Raw genomic sequence first — 27,322 nt, 5'->3', positions numbered from 1 at the left:
TGCCCGGGAATCTTAGCTGTCGGTACTGAATTTCATTAAAAGAAAAAGAGTTGTGCAAAAAAAAAAAAAAAAAAAATCATGCTTTCGGGTTTGCTGGGAGGAAGGGAGAACTCTGTCAAGGAACGATGAGAGACAGAGAAAGGGAAGATAAAACGAGACAGAGGAATTGTTGCCTTTCTCGTTGCACATGTCAACTTGTCTCTCAGCGATGTGTCTTCTGATATCAGAGCCGGGCCAGCGAGGGAGGGAGAAGCCGTGTTAATCTGGTGACGGTGACATTTGGAGATCTGTATCTTAGCCTTTTATCTCAAATGACTGGCTCCTTCCCTCTGCTCCCCCAATGTGGCCGCATTTACATCTGTTCATTTAATGAGTACCTCTGTCCAAAACAGCTTTAAAAAAACACACAAAAAAAAACATTGCTCCTCTTCAAAATGTTGAAATGAAAACATAAAACTGCAAAATGCTATATTATCTCCAACTCTGCCTCTCCTGACAAACACCTAACCCCATAATTCCAAACACTTCTTCCACGTCTTTCTGGATAAGAATGTCCGGCACACGAATAAAACTGTAGTTGTAATTTGAGACAAAGCTCTGATTCCAGCGTTCACACTGGTTCTTGGGGTGACCACATAATAGCAGAATTATTGATATTTTCCAGTGCTCCAACCACAGAACAGAAACTTCACAGTTATGGCATGAATAAGGATTATGGAAAGAATGTGTACGGTTAGAATATCCCTCATGAGCTCTGCATGGAAGTAACGCATAAGATACTTCTATGTGAACAGCTTCTGTAAAAAATCCTTCAGTTTAAATAACTTGCATTCCTGTAACATTGAGAATCCTTGAACATTTTTTTTTTTTTTATCAGCGCTAACCGCTGTGGTAGAACACTTAATGAATATGAATTCATGTGACATATGTATTCTAAATGGTCATTTATAAACCCAAAGAACCATTAGATTTTCCGATCATTTCAAGGCTGACCAGTGTGTGTGTGTGTGTGTGTGTGTGTGTGTGTGTGTGTGTTGTCTTTTCAGGAGGGGGAGATGAGTGACATTGTGTGAACATCTGCAATGGCCCAGGAGAGACTCTGGGTTCTGGGCATCACTTTTGCTGCCGCCCTCTGTCTGTTACGTGAGTATTCTCTCTTCTCTTCTCTTCTCTTCTCTTCTCTTCTCTTCTCTTCTCTTCTCTTCTCTTCTCTTCTCTTCTCTTCTCTTCTCACCTTTCTTCCAGCCACATCTTCTTTGTCCCTGTTAAATTCATTTCTCTTTCCCTTCTCTTCTTTACTATAATTTTCCAACTGTTTGCCATTTGCTCATTATTTATTCTTCTCACCATGCAACCTGACTCAACCTCCTCTCAATCACCAGTCTCCTCCCCCCATCCTAATTTCACACCAAAGTAAACATGCTGTTTATCAGATTTAGGCCAGCATATTCAGAATCCCAGAAATCCATCCATTGCCTTTGAATCAGATTTACAAAACCAGTACAGTCGAGAGATACATTTGTGAATGAGAGGAGCCTCTTTTCACTGGGAATATGGCCTAGAAGTCCAGCAGAAAAGTTGTCACTGGTTCCCAAAGGACAGTAGCTCGTAAATACGGGGGAAAGTGAAACGGATAGGTAGTTGGGGTTGGGGATGGGCTGGGGGGGGATGGGAGATGTATTTAAAGAGACCCTAGAGTACATGCAAGGACAGGGGCGAAATCCCTGTCAAAGAATGAAACCTACAAACGCGGATTTAGATCAATCTGGGATTTAGAGATTCCCCTTTCCCTCAAGGCACACTTTTCGCGTGGGGGTGCGTAAGGGGGAGGAGGGGGGAGCATGTGTGTGCCTCAGGGGGTCTAGGCTAGGAAGGGGGGATGACAGCGGAAGGGGGTGTGTGTGTGTGTGTATGTTTGTGTGTGTGTGTGTTTATGGGGCGCTATCAGCAAGCGTTCTCTTTGAGAGATTACCCACTAATCGCCGGGCCAGACGAGGACCAGCAGCGGCAAAACGCAACAGTAGGGAACAACAGCAACACCAGGTGCGTCTAATGGGATTCTCCATGTCCTAGGCCTAGCGGCTCCTGGACGAAGCCCCGCCTGCTCTTCACACAGCCCCAGCTCCCCCTCTCATTGGAGGTTTTGCTTAGGGTCTCACATAAATTTGGGGCGTGTCTACGTGTTTGAACGAGCAGGCAGGGTTCCAGCATATTAACACAGATTGATTTACATGCATGTAACATCTCTCAGCAGTCCCAGCTCTCTCTGGCCCTGTACCTCCCCCAAATTTCCCTGTCCCTCTTTACCCCCTCTTTTGTTCCTGTTTTCCCAAACTCTTTTCCCCCGTTTGCGCTCTCTCTCTCTCTCTCTCTCTCTCTCTCTTTCTTTCCTCTACTCTTCCTTCTTCATTCTTTCCATCTCTCTCTCTCTCTCTCTCTCTTGCTTTCCTCTTGGCTCCTTCTTTAGTCTGTGTCCTCTTGTTCCCTCACTCTTCAGGGAGCCAAAATGGAACTGGAGGAAAACTGTAGAATCTCCTTCCAACCATAAAAAATGAGACGGGATGTTTATTCGATAGCTGCCGGTGGAATGAGCAACCGCATGGTCCAGCAAATGCTGTTTTTATCATCAACTTGATCCAACAGCTGAAACTCAAGCAAACGCAGCTCGCTGACTAATAACAAATGTTTATATCCCCCCTCCACCGTTGGCTGAAGTTCAACATGTGAAATAAATAGAAAACATATATGGGAAGATGCGTTACTCCAATCGTTACATGTTGCGTATGTTGAAGTCGTTATCTTTAACGTTTCATTGTGTTAAACCGACTTTATTTTGCTGTTTAACTTTGGAGTACAGAACAGAATCAGAGCATTGTAATATAAACAGTGGTCAAAAAGCTTGAAAGTTACCAAGTTGCGTATACACCTACAAGAGTCAGGATGTACTAGTACTGTTCTGATGAAAACGAACAAACTAGCTTTTAAACATTGTTTTTGGCCTGTCCCTATTTGATCTAAAAGGTGTTTCCTCAGAAAGCATATCTCTTAATCCCGCTTCAGCGGCTGTAGTAGTAGTGTGAGCTGAAGTTGCGAGAGAGTTGTGAGATGATGTGTCCGTGTGTCCTGTTCCAACAGGTCCCTCACACAGCGCCGAGCCGGTGGTTCGGGGAAGGGTAGGGGGGGCGGCTGAACTTGGCTGCAGCCTCACTCCCTCCTCGGGTGGGACCACCACGCCAAATCTCTTCCCCCTGCACGTTGTGGAATGGGTACGACTCGGATACAACGTCCCTATCCTCATCAAATTTGGAGTATATACTCCCCGTGTGCATCCAAACTACAAGGGTGAGTTCCCGCTCCCGGTTTAAACAACACCGCTGAGTTGTTTAAAAAAAAAAAAAACAACATGTTATCCCTTGCAGTGAATCATAACTGGAATCATAACTTGACTAAAAAAATCAACAGGCGCTCACTCCACTTATCACAAAGGGTAAAAAAAATCTGAAAGGTTCTCTCAAATCAAAACCTAAAGAAGAAGATTGAAATGTATTTTTCTTTCCTCTATGCCACTAGGTTATTGAGTGCTCTCAAAAAGGTTTAGCGCCTTGGCGCAAAGGAAACAATGGATGCTTTAAAGGCAGTTCTAGTCTTTTTAACTGCACTGTTTCCTATGAGGATTAGACACACACACACACACACACACACTCCCACACAGACACACACAAACACACACCAAAAAAAAAAGAAAAGCCAAAACAAAACCCACAAAACACTGCCTGTTACCCAGTCAGGCAATGAAGGTGCTTTTGGGTGTTTTTTCCAGTGTCTTGAAAAAGATTGTTTCCCTTTAGTTATTCAGAGTAAGAATCCACCTTGTTCAACCTTTCAACAACATTCAAGGTCCTTGTGGGATGTCATTTCCGGCATAAGTGCTATATGGCTGGGAGGCGCCTCGAGAACAACTGTTTGTCTGAATGGAGGTGGAAGAACTGGGTGAAGTATGTTGCGGGAGTGTAGTCACTTGTACATTGGTATTTATTGATGTTGATAATGGGATGAAACCCTCTTGGGCATAATATTCACTAATAAGGAGGACCCACCCAAGCGATGCACCTTTAATTACAATGTGTTTGTCTGTGTTGGGAGAGAGGGAAAGAGAGAGAGAGAGAGACAGAGGGAGTCAGAAGAATGGGTGAAGGATGAGGAGGGAGAGAGTGGGAACCAGTTTTAATAGATGCAGAGGAGAACAGAGGGGGGGGGTGAGGAGGAGGAGGTTGTGGAGGAGGGGTAAAACAGACAGGAGAAAGGTTAGCAGCAGTGGGGGTGGTTATTGAGCGGGAGCTGGGATTAAGGAGAGTAGGGTTAAACTGAGGCAGGTCCGGGGCGGGGGCCGCCAGGGAGGCCGGTGGTAGTACTGTCTGTCTGTGTTCGGGATACTGTTGGTCTGACCCACTAATAGGAGATTGTTTCGCTGTAAGAAGGAGCGCATGGAATAATAGCTTCTCCTTGGTCTGGTTGTATAATCCAGTCATTGTCTCCCAGAAAAACAGAAAACAAAGAGCTATCATTATCTCACCCCCGCCCCTGTCCCCATCCCCTCCTCTCTCTCTCTCTCTCTCTCTTTTTTTTTTGGTCATAACCAATGCTACAGCCTGTGTCTCCATAGCCTTGGTTGTCACTCCATGCAGGTCAATGCTTCTCACCGGGAGTCCTCGACAGGACGCCTTTTGATTTGATTTGGTTCACTTTTTTGACATGTTTGATCAGAGATCGAAGTAGACATCAAGACACCCACTCCCCCTAACACTGCCCCCCCCCCCCCCCCCCCCCCCCGCCTCTTTCCTTCCCGCTGGGGCCTGACCGGCCAGGGAAAGAGAGAGAGAGAGCAGCGAGGATCATTTGCTGGACAGATGAGACCTCACACCTCCTGACCAAAACACTAGTCATCTGCACCCCCATTACAGCTTACCAGTGAATGATCTGATGCAAATGAGGAGTAGACTTGTTTATTATTACTGAAACAATGAAGAAAGGCAGACAAAACAGACAGTCAGAAACAGAGAGAGAGAGAGAGAGAGAGGGAAACAAAGAAAGAAGGAAGCACACAAACTAAAACATCTAATTTATACCCTTAAGACATTAGGGAATACAAGGCACGATGATGGTGCTAAAGATAAAACTAAAGGTCTTAAATTTTACTTAATAGCCTCCCCTCTCTCTCTCTCTCTCTCTCTCTCTCACTCTCTCTCTCTCTCTCTCTCACTCTCTGTCCCCCACTCACTTTCAATCGCGTCTCTGTTTGTAATTTCCCTCAGAGTCGGGAGCCAGCTGGCAACACATAAAGCATATCAGCGTTGTGTATCTCATGTGCTCTCCCCTCAAATTAAAATGCGTACGGATGTAGACCTGACCACAGAAACCCCCCCACACGCCACAAGAGACAAGACGAGACCCGACCATCGTCTCTCATCTTCAAAAAGCTGTCCCTGCTGCGCATCAGACGAGTTCCCTATCCTCCGCACATGTTCAAAAAGTATTCGTTGGTTTTTTTTTTTCTTTTTTGTTTTGTTTTCGAAAAACCAAATCTCCTTTGGGGATTCGAAATGGAGAAAAAGGGGAACTTTCTAATGTTCCAACATTTATATGCATGCCACTTATTCTCATTATGGTTTGAGGTTTAGGGATGAAATATCACTGTCGCAGCAGGTCTGCTCAGCTGAGACCTAGCGTAAGTGGACTGTACGTGAATGGAATTTGTTATTTATTAACTGTTACTCATTGGTCTGGTACGAAACGGTATCGGGACGTGATATTTATTCCATATCCCAGCCTTAACTCCGTCGCGCTTTGGCTTTTGCTTTGCGTAGATTTGCATGCTCACTCGCGCAGACTCCGAAAATGTCAAGCGGGAGTGGTGCGAGCTTCTGTTATCCGTGAATAAGAGTCGTAATAAAGACATCAATTCATCCTCCAATCTTTACGATACGGTATCTGAGGCATTTCTGATTAGAATGAAAGCTAATGGCATTCCTGAGCTATGATATATCGGGGCTGGATGTGCGTCTGTCTCTTTGATCAAGGCCCAGTGTCCCTGCTTTGGCCACATGCACCACATTAATGAGACAACTAGTGACAGCTGGAGATATATAGCTGGGGCAAAGCGCCCACGCTAACCTCATGTGATGAAGTTATAATAAGTAAATTTAAGAGAGGGTCTTCTCTCATGTTAGTCCCCCACCCTCTTTCTTTCTTTCTTTCTTTCTTTCTTTCTTTCCCTCTGTCTGTCTGTCTTTCATTCTTTCTTTCTTTCTTTCTTCCTGTCTTTTTTCTTTCTTTCTCTCACAACTCATTTAGACCACACACGTTTCTTTAATACCAAAAAATCAGTCAACTAATCCTCCTGTACAGTTTTTATTTTCTTAAGCACATGGGAAAATTGTGTAATAAAAAGGAAAGTACTGCATGATCAGCACAAAAGCATTGGTTTGAAATAGGCCGCATGAACTCCACTCCTTTAGCAAATGCGGGTTTAGAAGTGCCGGTTACCAATGGCGCTAGTAACACCTGTGTAAAAGAATGACAGCTTGTAAGGTTTATTTTTGGCAGTGGCTCCAGCGCTCTGCCCTGGTAGCTGCGTCTGGTGGTGTGGAGATTGTACTCAGAGCCCGCGCTGTCAGAAGCTATTACTTTAAGCAGTCTAGATCAAATGCCTGTTTCTTTCCATCCCTCCATCATTGAGGAAATGAGGGGAAAGACCCCCCATCAGGAAGAGGGAGGGGCTGCAAACCCCTAGACTGGGTTCAACAGGTCTGAGCTTAAAAGCATCATGGCCTGGACACGACACCCCCATACCCAACCCAACTCACCCCCCCCCCCCCCCCCCCCTTTAAAACTCTTTGGAGGGGCTGCTGAGTTCTGAAGTAGTCAGTTCACTCCTCTTTCATCAATACTACCTATTCCCAATACTACTTCTGCACAATGCTAAAAAACAGGGTCTTCCCTCACCCTTTCTGTGACATGCACTTTCCTTTCATCTGGGCCTTCCGACACGTCTGAAACACTCTTCCTTCTTTTACTCGTAGACAGAGCCCCTAAATATCTGTCCCCTTCTTTATGTTTCTACTATAGAATACAGACCATTCAGAGGCCAGGTCAACCAACTTTCACCCCCCCCCCCCGTCCCCCTCCACCACTACAGACACTCTTTCACCACAGATCTCTTTCATAGCACAGCTCATTCAGCCGAGAAGACCTTTACCTCTCGTTGACCTCCAGGTTTGTCCCATGGAATAGGCTTCGCCATTGTTTTTTTTTTTTGTGTGTGTGTGTGTGTGTAGTTTACCTGACATTTCTATTGGTTGATCACCTTTGGAGGAAGTAAAAAAAAAAAAAAAGAAGAAGAAGAAAATGAGACCACTTACATTGAAGAACAAACCTGTATTTCCGCTCAAACCAGATGTATTAAATGTTTGCCCAAACACTAACACAGCAGAGAAAAGAATGCAAACTCTTGGATCTCATGTTCTGCAAGTTTGGGGTTGTTGTTTTTTTCGTTTTTCTTTTCGAACAATTAACTCTCAGCGCTTCGTCTCTGCTGCTTTCTTGTGTAACCAGAGGCGCAAGGAAGTAGATCGGGCGGCTATTGTGCAAGGCTCCATTGTACAGGACCTCCACGCACGGTTCGGGGCTCCTCGGGGAGGACGCATACCTGGGAGTGAATTGGAAACAGAGAGTTTCATGCAACATGTGGGAAGCGTATTGGTGGGCCACAGTCAAATGCCAAGCATGGGCGGCCGGAGAAACTACAGCACGCGGTCAGGGCTGGATTTTACAGGGTCAAAATTTAGGCTTAGCCTCGTGGGCTTGGAGATTTTGATGTGGAATGGCATGCTGAATTGAGCTAATTTGTAATCTGGAGAAAAAACTGATGCGTTTCGTAGCCATGGTTTGAGATAAGATGTTGCCTTATCTGTGACATTAAGCAGCGTAGCCTGAAAATAAGTGACAAAGAGCAGCTCACAGACTGACTTCTGTTTCCATTGACAATACACCATATATGCACAAATATGTGTACTCGACAGTCTACGGCAATAAATATTTGTCCTCTCTCAGCTGAATGACTAAGAATAAAAACACTCCGATAAACATTCACCAGCAGCCTGTGACTGTTTAAGACATTCCAAAGCACAGGATTCACTCGTCCGTATCGGTTACGTATTATTGAATAACACTTAAATAGCTGGTGTTGACCATTTTGCTCCGTTCTGGTGGATAAGGTTGCTCTCAAATGTTCTCTGTATTGATCTGTGCCCTTGAGCCATGCCAATGGCAGTGCCGCTGTCTCAGTTGTGTGCCGCTCCTGAACCAAATCTGCTCTCTGATGTAGCGAGGGGGGGGGGGGGGGGGGGGGCAGCTGGAGTGAGAGCGACAGGGACAGTGTTAACTGTAATCTGCCTTATGACAAAGACCTATTCACAAGAGGGTTAGACTGCTTAGGGAGAGTGTAGAATTAGGGAAGAGGGGTATGGGGTGGTTTTGAGAGGGGGTGAGGAGGGGGGTAAAAATTTAGGGGGGGGTTGAGTGGACAGGGAAAGGGGAGGGGGTGGGGGATGATGGGTGATAGGGGCAGGGGGCCAACCCCTAGACTTATGATTGTATTCAAATGAAAACACATCCCACAATGCAGCGGGGAGCTGGCTCCCTTAAACTCATATGGTATGGAACAAAGAAAAACAAGGCTGGGGGTCTCTATAAACACAATGATCCATCTTCCTTCTCTGGGCGCAGCAATATTAAATGCAACACATGCAGTAAGCACGTCCCCGGGCCGCGAGGACACGTTAACGTATGGAGCTGCGAAAAGCAGTTTCCCCAACAGACACGAGGGCATTCCACTGTCCGCAGACAATAGGGGGTGATCCCGGAGGTTTAAACAGAGAAGAACAGAACAGATCACGGTAAACAAAACAAACGGAAAAAACAGACTTAATCGACAAGCTGTTCGTACCACCCACAGTTATACTGCGGAAGTGGTCTCTTGCTGGTGTGATGTAGCAGAGGTCCATCTATACTCATGAATAAATCAAAAAGGCTGTAAATTGTATTATTTTTATTGACATATTGTTTATGGCCTGGAAATAGTGTGTGTGGGGTTTTTTTTTTTTGTTTATTATTTTCAGAGGATGTCTCTTCTAAGCCCCCTGGGAGCCTGAAACAAGGACTCTGTAAATCTGTAAAAAGCTACTGCCCAAAATCCCAGCACCGCATGTTTTTGGCAGCGGTGTTTCTCAGACAGGAAAAATACTGATTTTTTTTTTTAACTGCGGATGATTTTTGTCCACCACCCACTGAGAAAGAGTCTGCCTGTAGCAGGTCCCTGAGGGGCACCCAGTGCCCGTGTGGGAATTAGGATTTTACTTCACATCCTCCACTGCACACCAGACAGACAACTCAAAACAGCAGCGCAGGTTAGAGCGTGAGGGTGCCGTCATGTGATATGAGGCTGGTGGAAAAATAATGGATGGAAATATATGGGGAGAGGAGACAGCAAAGAAAGAAAGAAAAAAAAAAATAGATGGATAGACTCCCAGGGCCAAGAGGGATAAAAATAGGTGGAGAATATAGACAGCAAAGAAAGGTAAAATAGATGTAGAGAAAACATAGTGGAAAACAGTTAAACTAAAATGTCATTTTTAAAGAAAGAAAGAAGGAAGGCAGAAAGAAAAGGATGGGTCCGATTCAGAGGGGTAATAGAGGAAACAGTATATAATGAAGAGAAAAGAGAAAGGGGTGTGGTTGGGCTGTTTGTTTTCTCATTGTCTCTAGATGTCTAGAGCCCTCAAGTTGTGATTGGCTGATGCGTCCCTGGTGAACCCAGCCATCGTGTCAATATAGCCCCGTGTGGAGTGATGGACGTGTCTGGTTGAAAATTATGGGGTCAGGAGGGTCAGAGAATGCTGAACGCCGATTGGTTGTAGTGGGCTGATTATTGATCTGAATGCCCTTTGCCTTACCTCCCTCCTAACCCTCTTATGGAATTCCTGCCATGCACTTGCCACATTTTTGTGAGTTTATCAATAACTTAGGTTTGCTTAGTCTGATTATGTTCTCCCTGCTTGGCAGTTCTGAGTGTGATAGCTGGAAACGTTTAAGTCCTTTTGGTAGAGATTAAATGTCGTCGTTTAAAAAATGCGACCAAAGGAATAACGTAAATCCTTGAATTAATGAAAATTTGGTTGACCTGAAGACCATGCTCTAATTGTTTTTTTCCTCCACGAGTGTCTCAGCCGTAGTCCCCACCATGGAGCTCCACATTTAAACCCAAACAGACCTGCATCTGTCACTCACAGCCATTGTCTAGCCACAGATTCAAATGAAAACACGCTTTGCTTTCACCACTCTCTCACTCTCACTCTCTCTCTCTCTCTCTGTCTCTCTGTCTCTCTCTCTCTCTCTCTCTCTGTGTCTCTCTCTCTCTCTCTTTTTCTTTTTCTCTCCCCATCCCCTTTTGTATACAGTCTTATCTGTTACAAGCCAGTTGACCATCATTTAAATCAAAACAGGTTTTTATTTTTTCCAGCATCCCTCATGTCATTTTTCAAAATCTCTGACAGAAACGCTGTTCCTCCCTCCCTCCCTGTATTTTTTTCCCCCAGTGTGTTTCTACAGAGACCAAATTCAAATCCAAACTCCCAACCCTTGGTTTCATCACTATGGTAACCTGAGAGAATTAAGGGGGGGGCCGTTAGAGAGGGAGGGGGGGCACATTCTATTCGTCATGATGGACAGACAGGCGGGAAAAGGGTTAAGCGTCTAATAGAGTTCCTACTCCCCAACATAGCCAGTGAGGAACTGCATGCGTTGTTAGATGTGATAATTGACACATTCTTGGAGCACATGTCTGTGATTGTGTGTGTGTGTGTGTGTGTGACATCCATGATGGACTGCGTGGAATTCTGTTTTTCCATTTACAGCCAGCATTCTTTCTCCTGATCTGCGCTGTTTTCCTTACGCCTCTCGCCGCTCATTTCTTAAGCCTTGTGTATTTACTGTGTTACGCCCGACACCTCCTTTTGTTTTGTTTCTTTCATTATACCTTGCGCAAAGTTATTTCCTTTTGCGGTTTGGATCCCGAAAGAGCAGGTCAGAAATATGCAGCTCCTGGAGCACCTCACTGAAGGAGAACAGATACACACACATATACGCATACACGCCCTTTACCACACCCTCTCTCATATCCGACCGCATTCCCCCCGCTCCCGCTTCTCTCTCTCCCGTTAGGTCCCTCAGACATTCTTACCTCTGGATGCCAGGAGTCTGTTTTATGACAACATAAACACACACACACACACACACACACACGCACGCACACACACAGACACTCTCCCTTTAAAAGTCGGCCCTATATTTAACTCCGACCGAACAGTTGCTGCCTTAAAGGGAAGGATTCGAGGGTGGGAAATCCGTAAACGATTACCTGTTTGAGTCCTTTGTGATCCTTTAAACAGAACAGCAGCCCCAAGACAAATATCGAGTTAATTGTTTGTTCTCGGTATAAACTCTTTGTAGGGACGGCGTGGATTTTTTTTTTTACCTCGCGGCCTCAGGCCAACGGTTTTTTACTTCATTGGTTTTAAAGCTTTTTTTTTTTTTGGCTCCTTTGGACTCGCGCTTTCGGAAGACAGCCCTTGAGACAAAGACCGCGTAAGAGAGACAGTCCAAATGATAGCCCTTATTCTATTTCGTTTTGATATTTTCGGTCACATCACGATGAGGGCAAAGAAAGAAAATTCAGTATGTTTCTCCCGCCGTACGATCGCACGGAGAGCAAGACCTCTTTGGATAACCATTTAAGAAAAGATAAATTGAGGATGAGCACACTTCAAAGTGCTCTTTTTCACAGGTTCAATCAGTCGGAATGCTAGATTATAATTACGCGTTACGCAGACTGCTTTTTGTAATAACAGACTCATAGCTCTAACTGGCCTCCAGGGTTTCTGAGATCTCTGAACTGCCTTTTAGTGCGTTACAGGTGCATCCGTAACAGTACCAGACTAGACACTTTAAAGTCTTGCACGGATCATTTCAGAAGCTTTAAAAAAAAGTATTAGTAATTTCCTTTGAGGAGTTAGAAGGGTGGCCCTTTTTTTTTTTACCTCTCTCTCACACACTCTTTCTTTCTCCGGTCAGTACGCCGTCCTTTGGCATCAGGTCTATGAAAACACTCTAAAACTAAGTTGTATCTCTATTTTCTTTTTCATTATTATTCTACTGCTGTGCAGGGTGCGTGTGGCATCACTGTTCTTCTCTCTTTATTTTCAAAACTACAACAGCTGCGGCCAGTGAACGGCAAATGTCCCCCACATACACATAATAGACATCCAGCATGCTTGCGTTTAAATTCCCTGAAATTTGAAAAAAGCTGTCATTGAAAAAGGAGGAATGAAAGGGGGGGGGGGTTTAGGGGGGTGTGTGAGGTGGGAGGGGGGGCACTTGGCTTCAGTAACCAGGCAACTCAGAGATCAAGTTTCAAAGAACCAGAAGTTGTTAGAAGTAGACTGAGGGGGAAAAAAAGGGAAGGGTGGGGTGTAAGGGTGTATATTTGAGGGGAGTGTGTGTGTGTGTGACTGTGAAAGAGAGAGAGAGAGAGAGAGAGTAGGAATATCCTTGATAAGCCAGTGTGGTTTATTGCATGTTCATGTCATAATGTGAGGTATAAATTATTTCTGGCTTATGATCTTGGAAAATTTATGAAATCCTAGAGATATGAAATCCAATTTAATGTGTGTGTGTGTGTGTGCGCGTAAGAAAGGTAGGGACTGAGAGATAGAGAGGGAAAAAAATGGCTTTGTTCAGTAAGTCTTTACTCGGTGTCTAAGTTTACCATATAGTTCTGTCTCTCTGCATGATCAACAGCAGCAGTTGATATTTTTAAATGCACTATGTCTAGTCAGTTTTTACATATTATTAAGTGGAGAAAATGCTTCGCCTTTCATTTCTTTACCTTACCCACTGGATCTCCAAATAACTTACAGTATAACCTTGCTCTACACATCCACTACTGTAATGAATTTTCTCTGTGGTAGCTCAAGGTCTCTATCCAGATTTAATTTTTCAGTTTAGTTTAACGTTTACACTGATGTGTGTTCTACTCATTCCAAGTGCTATACAAGAAGTTAAAAACGACCGGTTGAATGTAATTAGCCTGAGTTTCTTTTGATTTATTTGGATTGAGATTGTTTTGAATGCTCCCACTCCAATAGGTTGCACTGTCTGAACTTCAATCTTTTCCACCGTCTGTGTTGTGTATTGTGGTCATCAGTCACTTTCCTTTTTGTTTTGATTTGTTTTGTTAAATCTGCTGTTCTTTTCTTTTATAAATCAGTTACACCCATGCCCCACAGGCAGATATAAATTTCTGTGCTCATATGTCTTCGAAAGAATTTCTGAATGAAAAGCTGATTCCTGGTTGGCAGAGACGGGCTGTTATACTACTGCAATATCAGAATTGTGAAAAATTTCAGGCCTTTTTTTTCATTGAATGGTATGGTTTTGCATTACTAGACTAATTGCCGATCCTGTCCTGAGGTTACTGCTTATTTGCCTCTATGCTGCTACGTTGTTCTAAGCCCGTGATTTGTATGTTTTGTCAGTCGTAATGTTTTCTCTCTGCGTCCATGTTTATAGTCAGTTTGCTTTGTAATGTCACTGTGTGTTTTGATGGTTAACAGGTGTTTCTTTCTTTTTGTTCTTTTGTGTTTATTAACCACGCTGTTTCTTTCAGGTCGTGTGTCTTTGACACAGGGGGCGTCTCTTCGAGTGGAAGAGCTGACTTTGGAAGACGAAGGCTGGTTTGAATGTCGCATTCTGTTGCTGGATAAAACCACAGAGGAGTTTCAGAATGGCACCTGGACCTTCCTCTCAATTACAGGTATCAGAAGAAAGCAGACTTCGTTGTTCCGCAGCCCAAATCCTCCCAGAAAAGACCGAACGGCTTTTAAGCTCTCTGTTATTCGGCAAATGTAGGCAGTAACCCCTAACCCTATTCCTACCTGGACTCCAAAAAGGAGGTTTTTGTCGTTTGTATGATCGGCTACCTAGTGGTGAAGCTGCCCGGTAACAGGAGAAGTTTCAGTGAGTGCCCGACTCTAACTGCCACTTACAGGGAGGCGGATTGCACTGCATGAAAGGGGATTGCATAAGGCTGTGTATCTTCACACTGCTCACATCAGTGTGAATGTCTGTGTGTGTGTGTGTGTGTGTGTGTGTGTGTGTGTGTGTGTGTGTGCGCGTGTGCGTGTATGTGTTTATGTGTCCACTCTTCACTATGTTCCTTGCCTGATGCCTTTGTCTGTGTTTTAGGCCTTGGTGCTCTGGGTATGGTTAATGGCTTGCTGTTGTTGAGCTGCCTTACATCCTCAGTTAGTTTGACTTGCTTTTGAATAGTCAGTAACAGAAGAGGTGAGGGAGAGAGAGAGAGAGATTTTGTGTTTGGATCAGTATTGCACTGAATGTTGACTCTGTGTTCATCTGTTTTATTTGGCAGTGCAAACAATTTTCCCTCTCACCCCACCCTCATTCACACACAAACACACCCACACACACACACACACACCCTAGCCTTCCTCTCTCTCTCTCTCTCTCTCTCTCTCTCTCTCTCTCTGTCTGTCTCTTTCTGTCTGTCTCTCTCTGTCTGTCTCTCTCTCTCTCTCTCTCTCTCTGATTTCTCACTCCCACAGAAACTTCACACACACATATAACCATTCCTTTAAAAGGCTCAGAGTCTAGTTTAGAACCCACACACTCAATCCACATCAGCAGTGAGGCGTAAAACCTCATCTTCTGTGTTTGTGAATGTGTCAGCCCTCTTGCCTTCCAGTCAGAAGAGTGGGAGAAAGACCAGACATGTGTGACAAGCTGTCCACTTAAAGCATGTAGTCTGTATACAATCTATTGTAAGAAGATAAGCATTGCTTTATTGGAGTTTCTTTGTGTAGAGAGGACATGGGAAAATAACTCTTGACTTTGTTTTCACTGAAAAGGATTTACATGAGAGAAGATGCTTTGTTAGTGCTAAACACAATTGTTTTAAGTGCAGTTTTCAGAGAGATAGTTAACTTTCTAAATGATTTTAGAAATCTCTCAAAACTGTTCTTCAGGTTTCATGCAATGTACCTTTACATACATAGATGTGTATGGGGGGGGGGGGGGGGGGCATATTAAATGTTTATAGCCAGTAACGTATGTGAACGTTATATTACAAATGTGTAAATAAGTTCTTTGGGTCTCTTAAAATGATTTTTTTCAGGCAGAAAATGTTTTATATCAGTGTGAAGTTAATGGTGTTTGTGCTGGGTCTGACCTCAGTGACTGATCGCTACCTCTGCTCCAGCTCCCCCAGTGTTTATAAAGAAGCCCCCTGCTTTTGTGGAGGTTCTTCTGGGCGAACCCCTCACTCTGAACTGCAATGCCCACGGTAACCCCAAACCAACTGTCACTTGGAGAAAAGATGAAACTCCGCTGGAAAAACAGAAGGAAATTGAGGTATTGAAAGCGCAATATTTAAGAATAGCACATGATCTCTCAGTTTATTATTCATTCACTTTGGTTGTTGGTCAGAGGGATTTCTATTATTTATGTTTTACAGAATACTATTTCCTTTTTTTTTTTTTTAATTATCAGTTTCAAGCAACTCAGCAGAGACCAGTTTCTTGTGATTTTGCAAGCGACTTGCGGCTTATAAATCTGTCTCTTTCTTTATCTCTTACATGTCATTTCCAACAGGTAGTCAATGGCACCTTGTCTTTGACTAAGGTTACCAGGGAGACGTCAGGAATGTACAAGTGTCACGTGTCCAACTTGGAGGGCAATCTAACTCATACTACCCAGCTGCTGGTCAAAGGTCAGTGACACACAGTGTCTCACCCACGTGCGGGTAAAAAAAAAAAAAGCAGCATTACAGAGGACAATAGGATTCAGCCCATTTAAATGGCTCCAAAGGTATTAACCATTAACCCAGTTAAGCACTGGCAGAAATGTTTGACCTTTTTTCCAGGAATGCATTCAGTGATCTTAATGATACTGCAGACGTTTATTCACGCTTCACTCTTATTTGGGTGAAAGAGAATTTCTCCTAAGAATGTAAGACAAAAGCTCAGGGTTCACAGTTTCAGAAACTAAACATATAGCGACATCTAGTGGTGAAGAAAGTGCAACATAGTTTGTGTGTATGTGTGTGTGTGTCTAGTTCTAAAAACCTTTCTTGTCCTGAATCTCATTCAACCTGAGCTTTAAAACCAGAGAGACAGTCATTGTTTGCAGACTGACAGCCTTAATCCTCGACCTTGAGTTAATGCTAATGCTAGCACTAATCCTCGCTCTTAACATTAACACCTTTAATATTTCGTCGATGCTAAATGTCGTCAAGCTTACACTGGCAACGAATCTTTCAGTTTGAAATACACCCTTCTTGGTGTCAAACAGGTCCACCAATCATCACCCTCCCTCCAGAGGACACCATCATGAACATGTCCCAGGATGCAGTTCTTCAATGCCAAGCTGATGCTTACCCATCCAATCTCACTTACGAGTGGTGGAAAGAGGGCGAAAACGTGTTTCACGTAGAGTGAGTTTCATCAAATGTCCTCTCAGCTCGCTAGGTTTACATCAGGCACACACACCTGCTTAAGGAGGTATTCCTCTGGATCACGAGTCCAGCCAAGCTTTCCGTGTCATTCCTAGATAATCTTACAAAGACTTAAGCAGTTCATGGTCATGCTTTACAATATCCATTGTCTCATGAGATGCTGTAGTTGGACCCTTTAGTCCCGACAATGTGTGACTTGTATGCGGTAAGTATATATGATGTTCTTTTAGTCACAGATATAGTCACCTGATTGTTTTAATCAGATTTTTTTTTCTCATGTTGTATCAATAATCTGTTTGTTCTCTGTGCTTTAGGAAGCAGAGAATGGAGTGTCAAAGCACTGTGTAGATAAATAGGATAACAAGGAAAACAAAGTAAAGCAAAAGACATTAGGAAAGATGGCAATCAGTGTTTGACAGACAAACTGGCATAGACTGATTACATTAGGGTATAGTTCGGTATTCAGTAGTTTGTTTCGATTAACAATTACCCATAACCTCGATGTTCACGGTCTGTGTGTTTTTTCTGTGCAGATCTCTGAAATCACGTGTGAAGGTTTTAGTGGATGGATCCCTCCTCATCTCTAGTCTTATCCCAGATGACTCTGGGAACTATACATGCACACCTACGAATGGACTTCTCACCCCACCCTCCGCCTCTGCCAACCTCAAAGTAAAACGTAAGTGTATTGGATACATGTGTGTACACACTTACATGCATGTACATGTATTTGGGATGAATGTTAATATCTTATGGTCACTTTTGTAGTGTTGGAATATAGGCCAATGCTGTTTTTTCGGGGTCTCCATGCTAATGCTTTCTCTCAGCTCAGTGGGAAATGTGTCAAGATATAGTTTGAATACCGCTCTTTATATTGACGCAACACATTCTTTCTCTCATACAGACCCTGCACGGGTAGTCCGGATGCCCAGGGAGACCTACCTCCCCACAGGCATGGAGGGAACCATAGTCTGCCCCGTCCAGGCTGAGCCACCGATGCTGTTTGTCAACTGGACCAAAGATGGAGATGTGTTGGACTTGGACCAGGTAGATATTGACAGCTTTATGCTGTAGTCTCTTTAGGCTGACATTAATGATCTTTATTCAAACTCATTCTTCAGTCTGCTTGTCATACCTGCCAGACAACTGTTTTCCTCCACAGTGTGTTCTAATACCACCAGAATGATTTATCACCAATTTTTCTCTCATTTCTTTAATCTGAAGCTCCCTGAAAATAAGCTGTGATTACTGAGCAAATTAGATTTTTTTGATGAATTTATCGTTATTCTATGCTGTCACTGTGGCATTCCCCTAAAATCACTCAAATTATTTATAGCACAGTTATGCAAAGCTCTTCCCTTTACCTTGTCAGCTCCCTGGCTGGATGGTCAACTCTGAAGGCTCAGTGTTCATAGCAACAGCCAATGATGATGCAGTTGGTATGTACACCTGCACTGCCTACAACAGCTATGGGACCATGGGCCAGTCAGAACCCACCCAAGTCATTCTGGAGGTAAAGTTGTTTAGCATGTATTTGAAAAAATATGTGAAAGCCATGTTTTGTTGCTTTTGAACATGAAAACATTAGATTGATGATTAAAGAGAACTCTTTAGAGCTAACACAATAAATTCTGCAAGGTCAGAACTTTATTGTCTAACTTGTTTAAACCCGTCACATTTACAGGACCCTCCTTCATTCATGGTGGCCCCTCGGGCAGAATACCTTCAGGAGGTGGGCAGGGAGTTGGTGATCCCTTGCCAGGCACATGGAGACCCTTCTCCAAATATCACCTGGACCAAGGTAAATAGCAGCTGAAAATCCACAGCCTCTGTTCACACAAAAGTATGCTTTTGTGAAAGCTTTTAGTTAACTTGTGTTAATGTTTTCTCTAGCATGCCAGTCCCTATGACAATGCGTTGCTTAAAAATGAACTTAATTTTTTTTTTTTTTTTTTGTATTTTGTGACTTAGGTTGGTTCCAATCCTCGCTCTCCATACTCCGTATCATCAAATGGTTCTCTGGTCCTGCGTCCTCTTAGCAAGGACCACCAGGGGGCGTGGGAGTGCCATGCCACAAATCGTGTAGCCACAGTCAGCGCAAGCACTTTGGTGTTAGTATTGGGTGAGTGAATGTGCAAGAGCTCAAGTCTCATATGTTTGAATGTCTTACCACTGGCTACAGCTCAACTTCAAAAATTTGTGAGGTGCTCTAATTCAGGTTTTGTCTTGTGACAGAATAAATGTATCTTGACTTTGTCCCTCTCATAGGAACCAGCCCTCATGCTGTGACATCAGTGTCAGTAGATCCTGGGATGAATCAGGCCAATGTGTCATGGGAGCCTGGATTTGATGGAGGTTACACTCAAAAGTTCTCTGTCTGGTCAGTCTCTCTGTGATTGTCCTTGTCTCTAATTATCTGTTTTACACGAGCATTAAATTCAATTACCTTTTGATTATGAAACTGCTCAGTAAGAATTTTATCAGTTTCAGTGAGTTATATATAATTTTGTCTAATTGTGCTCATCTCTCAGGGTGAAGCCCACCAAAAGAGGGAAACATGAGTGGTCATCTCTTCCTGTGCCCACTTCGAAAACTTACCTCCTGGTAACAGGACTTATTGCTGGGACCAGTTACCAGTTTAGCGTGCTGCCTCAGAACAAGCTGGGCTCAGGACCCTTCAGTGAGATCGTCACTGTCAGGACTTTGGGTCAGTGCCTGTTAAAACTCATTCTGGAATTGATTCTGTGTTTGGATGAGGCAAACGCAATTTTCATAGTTTTTCTGTTTTTCTGAAAACATTTCTCTCTGTCTTGTTCAGCACCCCCAACAGAGTCTCCTACTGAACCACCGTTTGCTCCTCCTACCTTGCTCTCAGCCAATCGCACAGCAGTAGGTATTCTCCTGCAGTGGGTGCCACCCACAGCTGAATCTTCATCCATCACTGGATTTGTTCTCCAGGCGAGACGTGAAAAGGGGGAGTGGGTTACTCTTGATGGAGCCATCAGTGTCAATACAAGTGAATTAATTGTTCAAGGATTAGTAAAGGTAATTTCTTGCAAAGTTATAAAGCATTGCCCTGTCTTTTACACAGTAGCATTTTCTTACTGATTGTTCATTCATCTTAGGATGCTAACTATGAGCTGAGATTACTGTCCCGTGGGGACAAACTTCTGAGTGAGCCCAGTGAAGTCATCAACGTCTCTACAAAAGGTAAGTGTCTTTAAGCAATATATATCATACCTGGATCCAATTGTCTTCTGTCATCACTCTGTTATTCCATATTGAATATTTGTGATTGTTTCTGACCATTTGAAATGGTTTTGTTGTTTTCTTGAATAAAACGCCCTTTTATTTACGGACTTTCACAAGGGCACGTTCTATATCATGCATCATGTTAGTTAAAAGTTGAAACCAACTGACCAAATATTGTGCACCATGTGGTAAACAGATATGGAGATGTACCCAGCTGAGCCCAGCCTTCTGGCATTTGTGCCTGAGCCCCTATTGGCCGGTGTGACTGGGGGCGTATGCTTTTTGTTTGTGGCCATCATCCTGTCCCTTGTGACAGCGTGTGTGATGAACCACAGGAGAGGGCAAAGACGAAGGAAGAGAAGAGACGGTAAAGATGACAGACATTTTTACATACACATCATGTACTGTGCATTCACTGTATTTATTTGGGGCTTCAAAAATAACATTGAATAATCATGGCTTAAAGAAACGGCTGCATTCAGTTCCGTATTTTGATGCATCTCTCTCCATTCCACTCAACTCTAATTCATTGGAGAAATATCCATCCAAATGCGTGAGGTTAGAGACAATGCCTGTATAATCCACTGCTCTTACATTCTTGTCAACAATGTTGATGCTCAGAATTCAGCCCAAGTCTGTTATATGGAACCACGACAGGCAAACACAGGCATGCATTACTGTTGACAACAATGAGACTTTCATTCTGTCTTCCTCTGGTCCAACCGTCTACTCTTAATGGCTGAAACACTGGACCAGAGGAACCTATGTTTTTCACTCTCTCATTTTTGGTATCCCTGCATGGTGCCTTTATTTCAGTTAGCGCTATATTTGTGTCATCTCACTGTTTTGCTCGTTTTATCTGTGGCATGATATGAACTTTGCATCCTCCCAAAACCGTTTCAGATATCCCCTCTGCCTTCCAGAAGAGTCCATCTTCAGAGTAAGTGTTCATCGTTACTATGCATGCATCATGCCACTATATGTATCTTTTTCTCTGCTAACTCTTTGGCCCTGTTTACACTTGGTTTTAAAATGCATCTTGGGCGATTCGATCACAAGTGGACAGTGCTAAATACAATGTGTAAACAACCACCAAGACGCATTCTGCTCCGATCACTCAAACCACTTACCGAAGGGTCTGGGACACATTTGACCACATATTTTTGTAGTGTAAACGCTAATGCGTCCTGATGTGTACCCGAAAGAGACTAATGTAATAATCCTCTAGCGAAAGTAACGTAGCAGTAACGAAATCCCAGCACAAGTGGTCAGCTGGATACCTTGGAGACGCGTGATAGACACGTGATCCGATCGCCCAAGACACATTTTAAAACCAAGTGTAAAAAGTGCCTTTGTTTTCAGAGGCCTTGAAAATGTCAACTTAACAATGTCGTAATTATGCTACAGGGCAAGTAATTTTATTATTGTGACAAAAAGGCAATCATAATAGAAGCATGTTAAAAACACTTAGTTGCAGTAAACACAGACATCATAAAGGCCACTGAAAGTAAAGACTAGAGCATCTGTTTGTCACTATAATGTTTCCATTGTCCATTGTCTCTTCTTAATGAATGTTCACTTGAGTAGCTCTACTAATATGTACTGATTATGGTGATTGGGTTGAAGTCTATCAAATCATCATAGCATCTAGGTCCACATTATCCATTCCATATAGTGGATATCATACAATCATGCAATCTGTTTAATTAAAGAGGTTTAGTGTCTCTTTCCCTTCAAGTAGAAATATTGATCCAGCTCTTAATTATTTGCTTGCCATTCAGATTTTTCAATGGCAATACATTTTTTATGCTTGTCATTATCTTTTCAATGCCATTTTAGATCAAGTTATATCCTTAAAAGTGTTGCCCTTCATTCTCCTTGAATCTGACTCCTAACACTCCCTCATTTTCTCTCTTCTTCAGAGCTTGCTCGCCTTCTGACAGCCCCGACAGCGTGCTGAAGTTGAAACTCTGCCCTCCCCTCTCCTTTTTCCCCAACTCCTCATCCTCTGACCGCTCTGATCGCTCCTCTTTTGATAAAGGCAGCCGCAGTGAGTACCAGGACCAGAAGAAACAGCTACTCTCTTCATCTTCTCCTCCTCCTCATTATACCCTTTTTGAGAGCCACCTTGGAGGCTCCCCATCACCAACCTCTGCTCTTGAGTCCATATCCAGAGGTCCTGACGGCCGTTTCATAGTGAAGCCCTACCCTGACGGCTCCACACCAACACATATCAAGAAAAATCTAAAAAAAGACTTCCCTCAATCACCTGGGAAAGGAAGTGGTGGAGGAAGTATCAGAGTTTCTTTCAAAGGCTCTCCCAAGTCAAGCTCTCTGAGCTCAGATAGGGAAGAGAGGAAGGAGCGATCTCCTGCATTGTCTGTGAATTCACAAGACTCTGAGAGGCCTTCACACTCCCCAGGTAGGGTGAAGGCTATGGCTAGAAATTTCTCCCGCCATGGCTGCTTTTATTCAGATGAGGAGCAGGGCGGTTCAGAGGCACTGCTGGAAAGGACAAGCTTCTACTCAGACTCCACCGAGAGAAAGACCTATGACTCTCTGAAGAAATATTGTATCTCTGGCCACCCAGAGGACGTTTTCCCTAGTCTGGCGAGAAGAGCCCGTGCTCTGGAGCGAGAGAGGCTGCTACATTCCACAGGCTACCAGCCAATAGACAGAGACAGTTGTCTAACTGAGCCAAGCACTATGATGTCACAGCTGGAGGATGAACAAGAGATGGACAACATTAGCAAGTGTCTGAAGCTAGTAAAGGAAAGGGAGGAGATGGAAAGAGAATTGGAAAGCTATACGGCCACTCGCAGAGTTCAGGAGAGAGAGAGAGAGGAGAGGCGTTCCAAGTCAGCCAGTCCCCTGAGGAGATGGACTGGGGCAGTGGCAGAGGACCCAGTATGGAAACCTCAGGACATTCAATTACGATACAAAAACAAGCGGCCTAGCAGTTTGGCCCAGCGTGTATCTGACTACCGGAGGGGCTGTTACTTTGGCCACACCAGTAGTCCTATGGAGAGGCTCCCCTCTTCTTCATCCTACATTCAGTGGGACATTAGCCCTGTTAGCTCCCCCACCAGTCTAGTGCCTGCGCAGAGCCTCTCAGAAGGGAACACACCTCGCTCCTTGCGCCCAAAGACACCTCAGCAAAGCATGGCAACAGCAGATTTCTCAGAGTCACCCATTACACAGTGCACCTCTCTCTCTCTTCTCTCTCCTAAAACAGAAAGCCCTCCTTCATCTGTGACTGACTTGGGTAAGAGTCGAGCCAGGTACCCTGAGAGACTCTTAGATCAAGACCAAGAGATGGACAGCAAGAGATCTTTAGCTAAAGAAGCCTGGAAGGAGGAGAGAGAGATGGAAAAAGCCCTTAAGCCCACATCCTCCACCATGCATGACACACAGCCACCTGAAGGACATGTATTAGAACATGCTAGGTCTGTTCTAAGAGATAGAGAGAGGGAACCAAGTCCTGGACAGCCTTATCACAACCTTAGCCTTCACAGTACCGCACATTTAGAAGAAGGGAGACCTGAACAGGAAGGTAGAAGGTTAAACCACAGTGCTTCTGGATGCTCCACCTTGCCCTATGATCAACAAAAAGCATCAGCAAAGGGGACAGTAACAGACAGTGATAGCAAAGTTGTCGACGAGCCCAGCACTTCATCAGCATATCTTGAACAGGAGAGAGAGGCTGTACGGGCACGTTCACGCAAGAGTGACAAATGCATCTTCAGTGACAGCCCTAGTCGTGTTTCCCCTCTAACGCTTTTGGAAAATGAGTGTGAAAGTGACCAGTCAAATTTCTCTGCTGCTAGGATGTCAGACTCTATGAAAGCTAAGCTGGCTTCACAGCCTGCCAGAATGTCCCCTTTGCAGACCAGTGCCATTTTAGAGTATCTTAGCTTGCCAGGCTTTATTGAAATGAGTGTAGATGATCCAATTGAGGACAGCGAGGTTGCTGAATCAACATGGCTTAAGACAGAACAAGAGACAGGGAGTCTAATTAGAGATGAGCCAGATGTGGTTCCAAAAAACTGGGAGGCTCACTCACAGGACCACTCTGAAGCAAAAGCAGGCTCTGACAGTGCAGTTGTCTCAGATTGCAGGACACCTATTACTCCTGTTGGACATTCAAAACATGGGGTTATCCCAGATTCTAAACATTCATCACAGGTACTACCAAGAGACACAACTTGCAGGATAGGAGGTCCTGAGAGAAGCACTGAGAAAGTTTTGGAATGCAGAGGTAGACATAAGAGTTCTCAGCAATTGCTCTCTCAGAAGAGCCAAAGTTCTGAAAAGCAACCCACTAGATTTAGTTCATCACAGACATTAATGAGTATGGCTAAAAGTGTTGCAGCAATTGCTTCCAAAAGTCCTGACCAAGCTGAAGGCACAACAGAATCTACTTCAGGACAATCCCAAAGACCTCACTCTCAGGGCAACAGGACTAATAAAATAGCCTCTAGGATCTCTCAAGCTCCCATGCCTTTCATGAAGAAATCAATCAGCATAGGCCCATGTAGAACTCTCTCAGGCATTGGGCAACCCCGACCATTCCTAAAGAAATCCATTAGTTTGGGATCTCAAAGGTGGGAGCATTATGAAAACCCCAGGACTTATATCTCAGAGACCTGTTACAGAGATGAATTTCCCATCCCTGATGTACGGATCAAATCCTACAGTTTGGGCCGCACACCTGCAGCCCCTTTATCCAGGCCAGGTCCTTCGTGGCAAGGTGCAGTCCCCTCACGAACTCCAAGCAATTACAGTCTCGAGCCACTTCACTATGGCAACATGCCCTATATGACCTCTTCCTACCTCAAACATGGTGCTCCAGCACCAGTAATGGATCCACCATGGCCCATGGAACACTTATTTTCAGCCCAACGTGAATCTTTGGATCCACGACGACAGGCCACTGTCTTTCCAGACTCTTCCAGATGCCCCTTGTCATATCAGGAAACCTTGAGGTCAGTGCAGCATAGGTACATCCCTCAGGACCCTCCACGACCCTTTGGGCCACACAGACCAATGGCTAGGGGGGAGTATCCACGCCCTATGGACTTCAGAAGGGGTCCACCTCCCAGGCCTTTCCTGCCCCGAGGATACAGCTGGCCCTCACCATATCACCCACCCTTCCCACCCAGAGAGCATGAGAACCAGGGAGAGTTTGAGAGGGGGGGTTGCATAAGAAAGGGAGGTACAGAAGCAGGGGGTAGGGATAGCAGAGTTGAAGGAGGACGGGCCAGCTATGCCAGTCAGAGCAGTGGTAGGGGAAGTGTAGGTCCTTATGGGCATGGACACCTCCGCCAATCTCTCTCCATCACACCTACCCTACTCAGCTCTCCTGAGACCACAGAGGAAGGTGAGAGGCACAGGGCAGAGATGGATCTGCGGGAGCGGAGATCAAAAAGGTGAAGCTGACGTGTCCAGACACTGTCGTATCCCATTGCAAGAGGATGACCTCTTGTCAGATGGTGCCGAAGATAATAACTGAAAGTTTCTTTTAAGTTTTATTAGTTGTTTTTTTTCATTCTCATTCAATTTGCATGTCTCATTGTGTATGTTGTTGCATATGTGTGTGTAGAAGGAATACCTCAGTAGATGAAAGTTATGAATGGGACGCAGCTGAGTGCTCTGTGGATCCTGACATCCTGGAGGCCATGAAGATGGATCAGCCCCAGGCAGGTATTGGGCGGGGTAGGGAGTTTAGGCGAGATCGCCCACGCTCCACTGTTGGCCTCCAGGACCTTCAAAGTAAAGGTGAGAGTCTGACCATCATCCCCAACTGATCCGATCATATTTGCTGTCAATACTGCTGACCTGATTAGCTACATTTTGTCACTGGTGACTACCCTTGAGACATCCCTCTCCTCTCCTCTCCTCTCCTCTCCTCTCCTCTCCTCTCCTCTCCTCTCCTCTCCTCTCCTCTCCTCCCCCCTCCTCTCCTCTCCTCTCCTCTCCTCTCCTCTCCTCCCCTCTACTCCTTTAGGCCTATATACCCTGGTCAGTCCTCCTGCATCCCAGCCTCCTCGCATCCCATACAGTCGCTCACTGAGCGATGCACGCTTCAATGCCCTACGCCTGGAGTTTCAGGAGTATCGCAGAGCCCAGGAATCCTCCTCCCGAGTGTCCTGCCAAACCCCAGACCCAGACTCTGACACAAGTTCTGCTCTTCTTTGAGAGCCCATCTCGGTCCGTTACATTCCCTTTACCCATCCTCTCTAAATGTATCTATGACGGTTTTGTCCTTATTGTCTGATTTGTGTTTTGAAAGTGATTCCCAATAGACCTGACAACATCGTGAAAATTTCATTGCAATTGCAATGACCAATTTTATTTGTCCCAACTGTTTACTGTCATTTTTTGTGTATTTTGAATGTTTATCGAGCTTATGTTAAGTATGATATTTGGCTCTGGGATTTTGGATATTAAAGTATAGCGAGGAGGAACGATAACATGATATGACTGCTTGAATAGTGCGACTGGATTAAATTTTCAATCTTATTATTTTGTATTTCAGACCATTCAGAGGGAGGAGACAAATAGGTTTGGGAAAGTGCCATTGACCTGAGTCTGAAGAGTAAGCTGGATGGGAGTGAGGTTATGAGGGGGTGAGTGTAACTGTAGCAGCGAGTGACAGAGGCTAGTGCCCATGGGTTTTAGCCTCCACGCTAGCACACCCGCCTCCCATGCCAAAGGTCACGAGTTCAAGTCCAGTGTGTGACTGTGCTTGGTGTCTACACAACGCAGGTTACATTGGTGGTCAGTGGTAATGAACTCAGTGGTCATCCAGCAAGCTAAAAGAAGCTGTGTACTGAAAATTGCCCCTGTAAAGGAACACAGAGAAGGTTGGGGTTATTTTGTGGCCCTTTATGCTGTTTGAGACAAATATTAATGCTGGACAAATACTTTATATATGTGACTGCTGCTTCCTGACTCTGGATAGTGTTCAATGAAGCTGAATTAAACAATTTATATCACCCTCTTAGGAAAATATTTTGTCTGATGGGAAATTTTTACTGTTAGGAACATGCCAAAACCGCAACTGTACAGGGCTGTCTTTTGATACACTCGGACAATCAAATATTATTGCCAAGAAAATGGAATTTGTCTGCTACAATTTTATGCAGCAGTCACAGCAGGTTTCTCATTTGCTACATCAAGTTTGTTTTTTTGTGTGTGTTTTGTTTTGATTTTTGCTGTTTGTATCTTTGTTTGTTGCCAGTTCTACGTTAAATACCAGACAGCTTTAAGCTTTAAAGTGGTTATAAGCCATAACCATATGCCTGAAAGTTGATGTTCTGGTTCAAATAGATCCAGATTCATTTCCACACGTGTTCCTAAAAAATTCAGTGTTTTGTTTTGTGTGTTTCAGAGAAGCTCTGTTTATTTTTTTGTTGTTGTTTTTAT

General features: G+C 44.2%; 1 protein-coding gene across 1 annotated transcript; it reads left to right on the top strand.

Annotated features, from left to right (window-relative positions):
- Positions 1-1,082: 1,082 nt before the first annotated feature.
- igsf9b (immunoglobulin superfamily, member 9b) lies at positions 1,083-26,092 on the top strand. The gene is made up of 20 exons (XM_030765223.1): positions 1,083-1,143; positions 3,136-3,342; positions 13,781-13,927; positions 15,389-15,540; positions 15,781-15,898; positions 16,480-16,621; positions 17,176-17,321; positions 17,547-17,689; positions 18,015-18,155; positions 18,327-18,443; positions 18,614-18,764; positions 18,911-19,022; positions 19,174-19,349; positions 19,461-19,687; positions 19,768-19,852; positions 20,091-20,261; positions 20,798-20,834; positions 21,817-25,323; positions 25,497-25,672; positions 25,902-26,092. Exons 1-20 carry the CDS (start codon positions 1,083-1,085, stop codon positions 26,090-26,092), a joined length of 6,207 nt encoding a protein of 2,068 aa, XP_030621083.1.
- The last annotated feature ends 1,230 nt before the right edge of the window (positions 26,093-27,322 follow it).

The sequence above is a fragment of the Chanos chanos genome, chromosome 1, assembly GCF_902362185.1.
Source record: "Chanos chanos chromosome 1, fChaCha1.1, whole genome shotgun sequence".
Lineage (NCBI taxonomy): Eukaryota > Metazoa > Chordata > Actinopteri > Gonorynchiformes > Chanidae > Chanos > Chanos chanos.
Note: the sequence above shows the minus strand (reverse complement) of the source record. Positions and strands in the feature narration are given on the sequence as shown.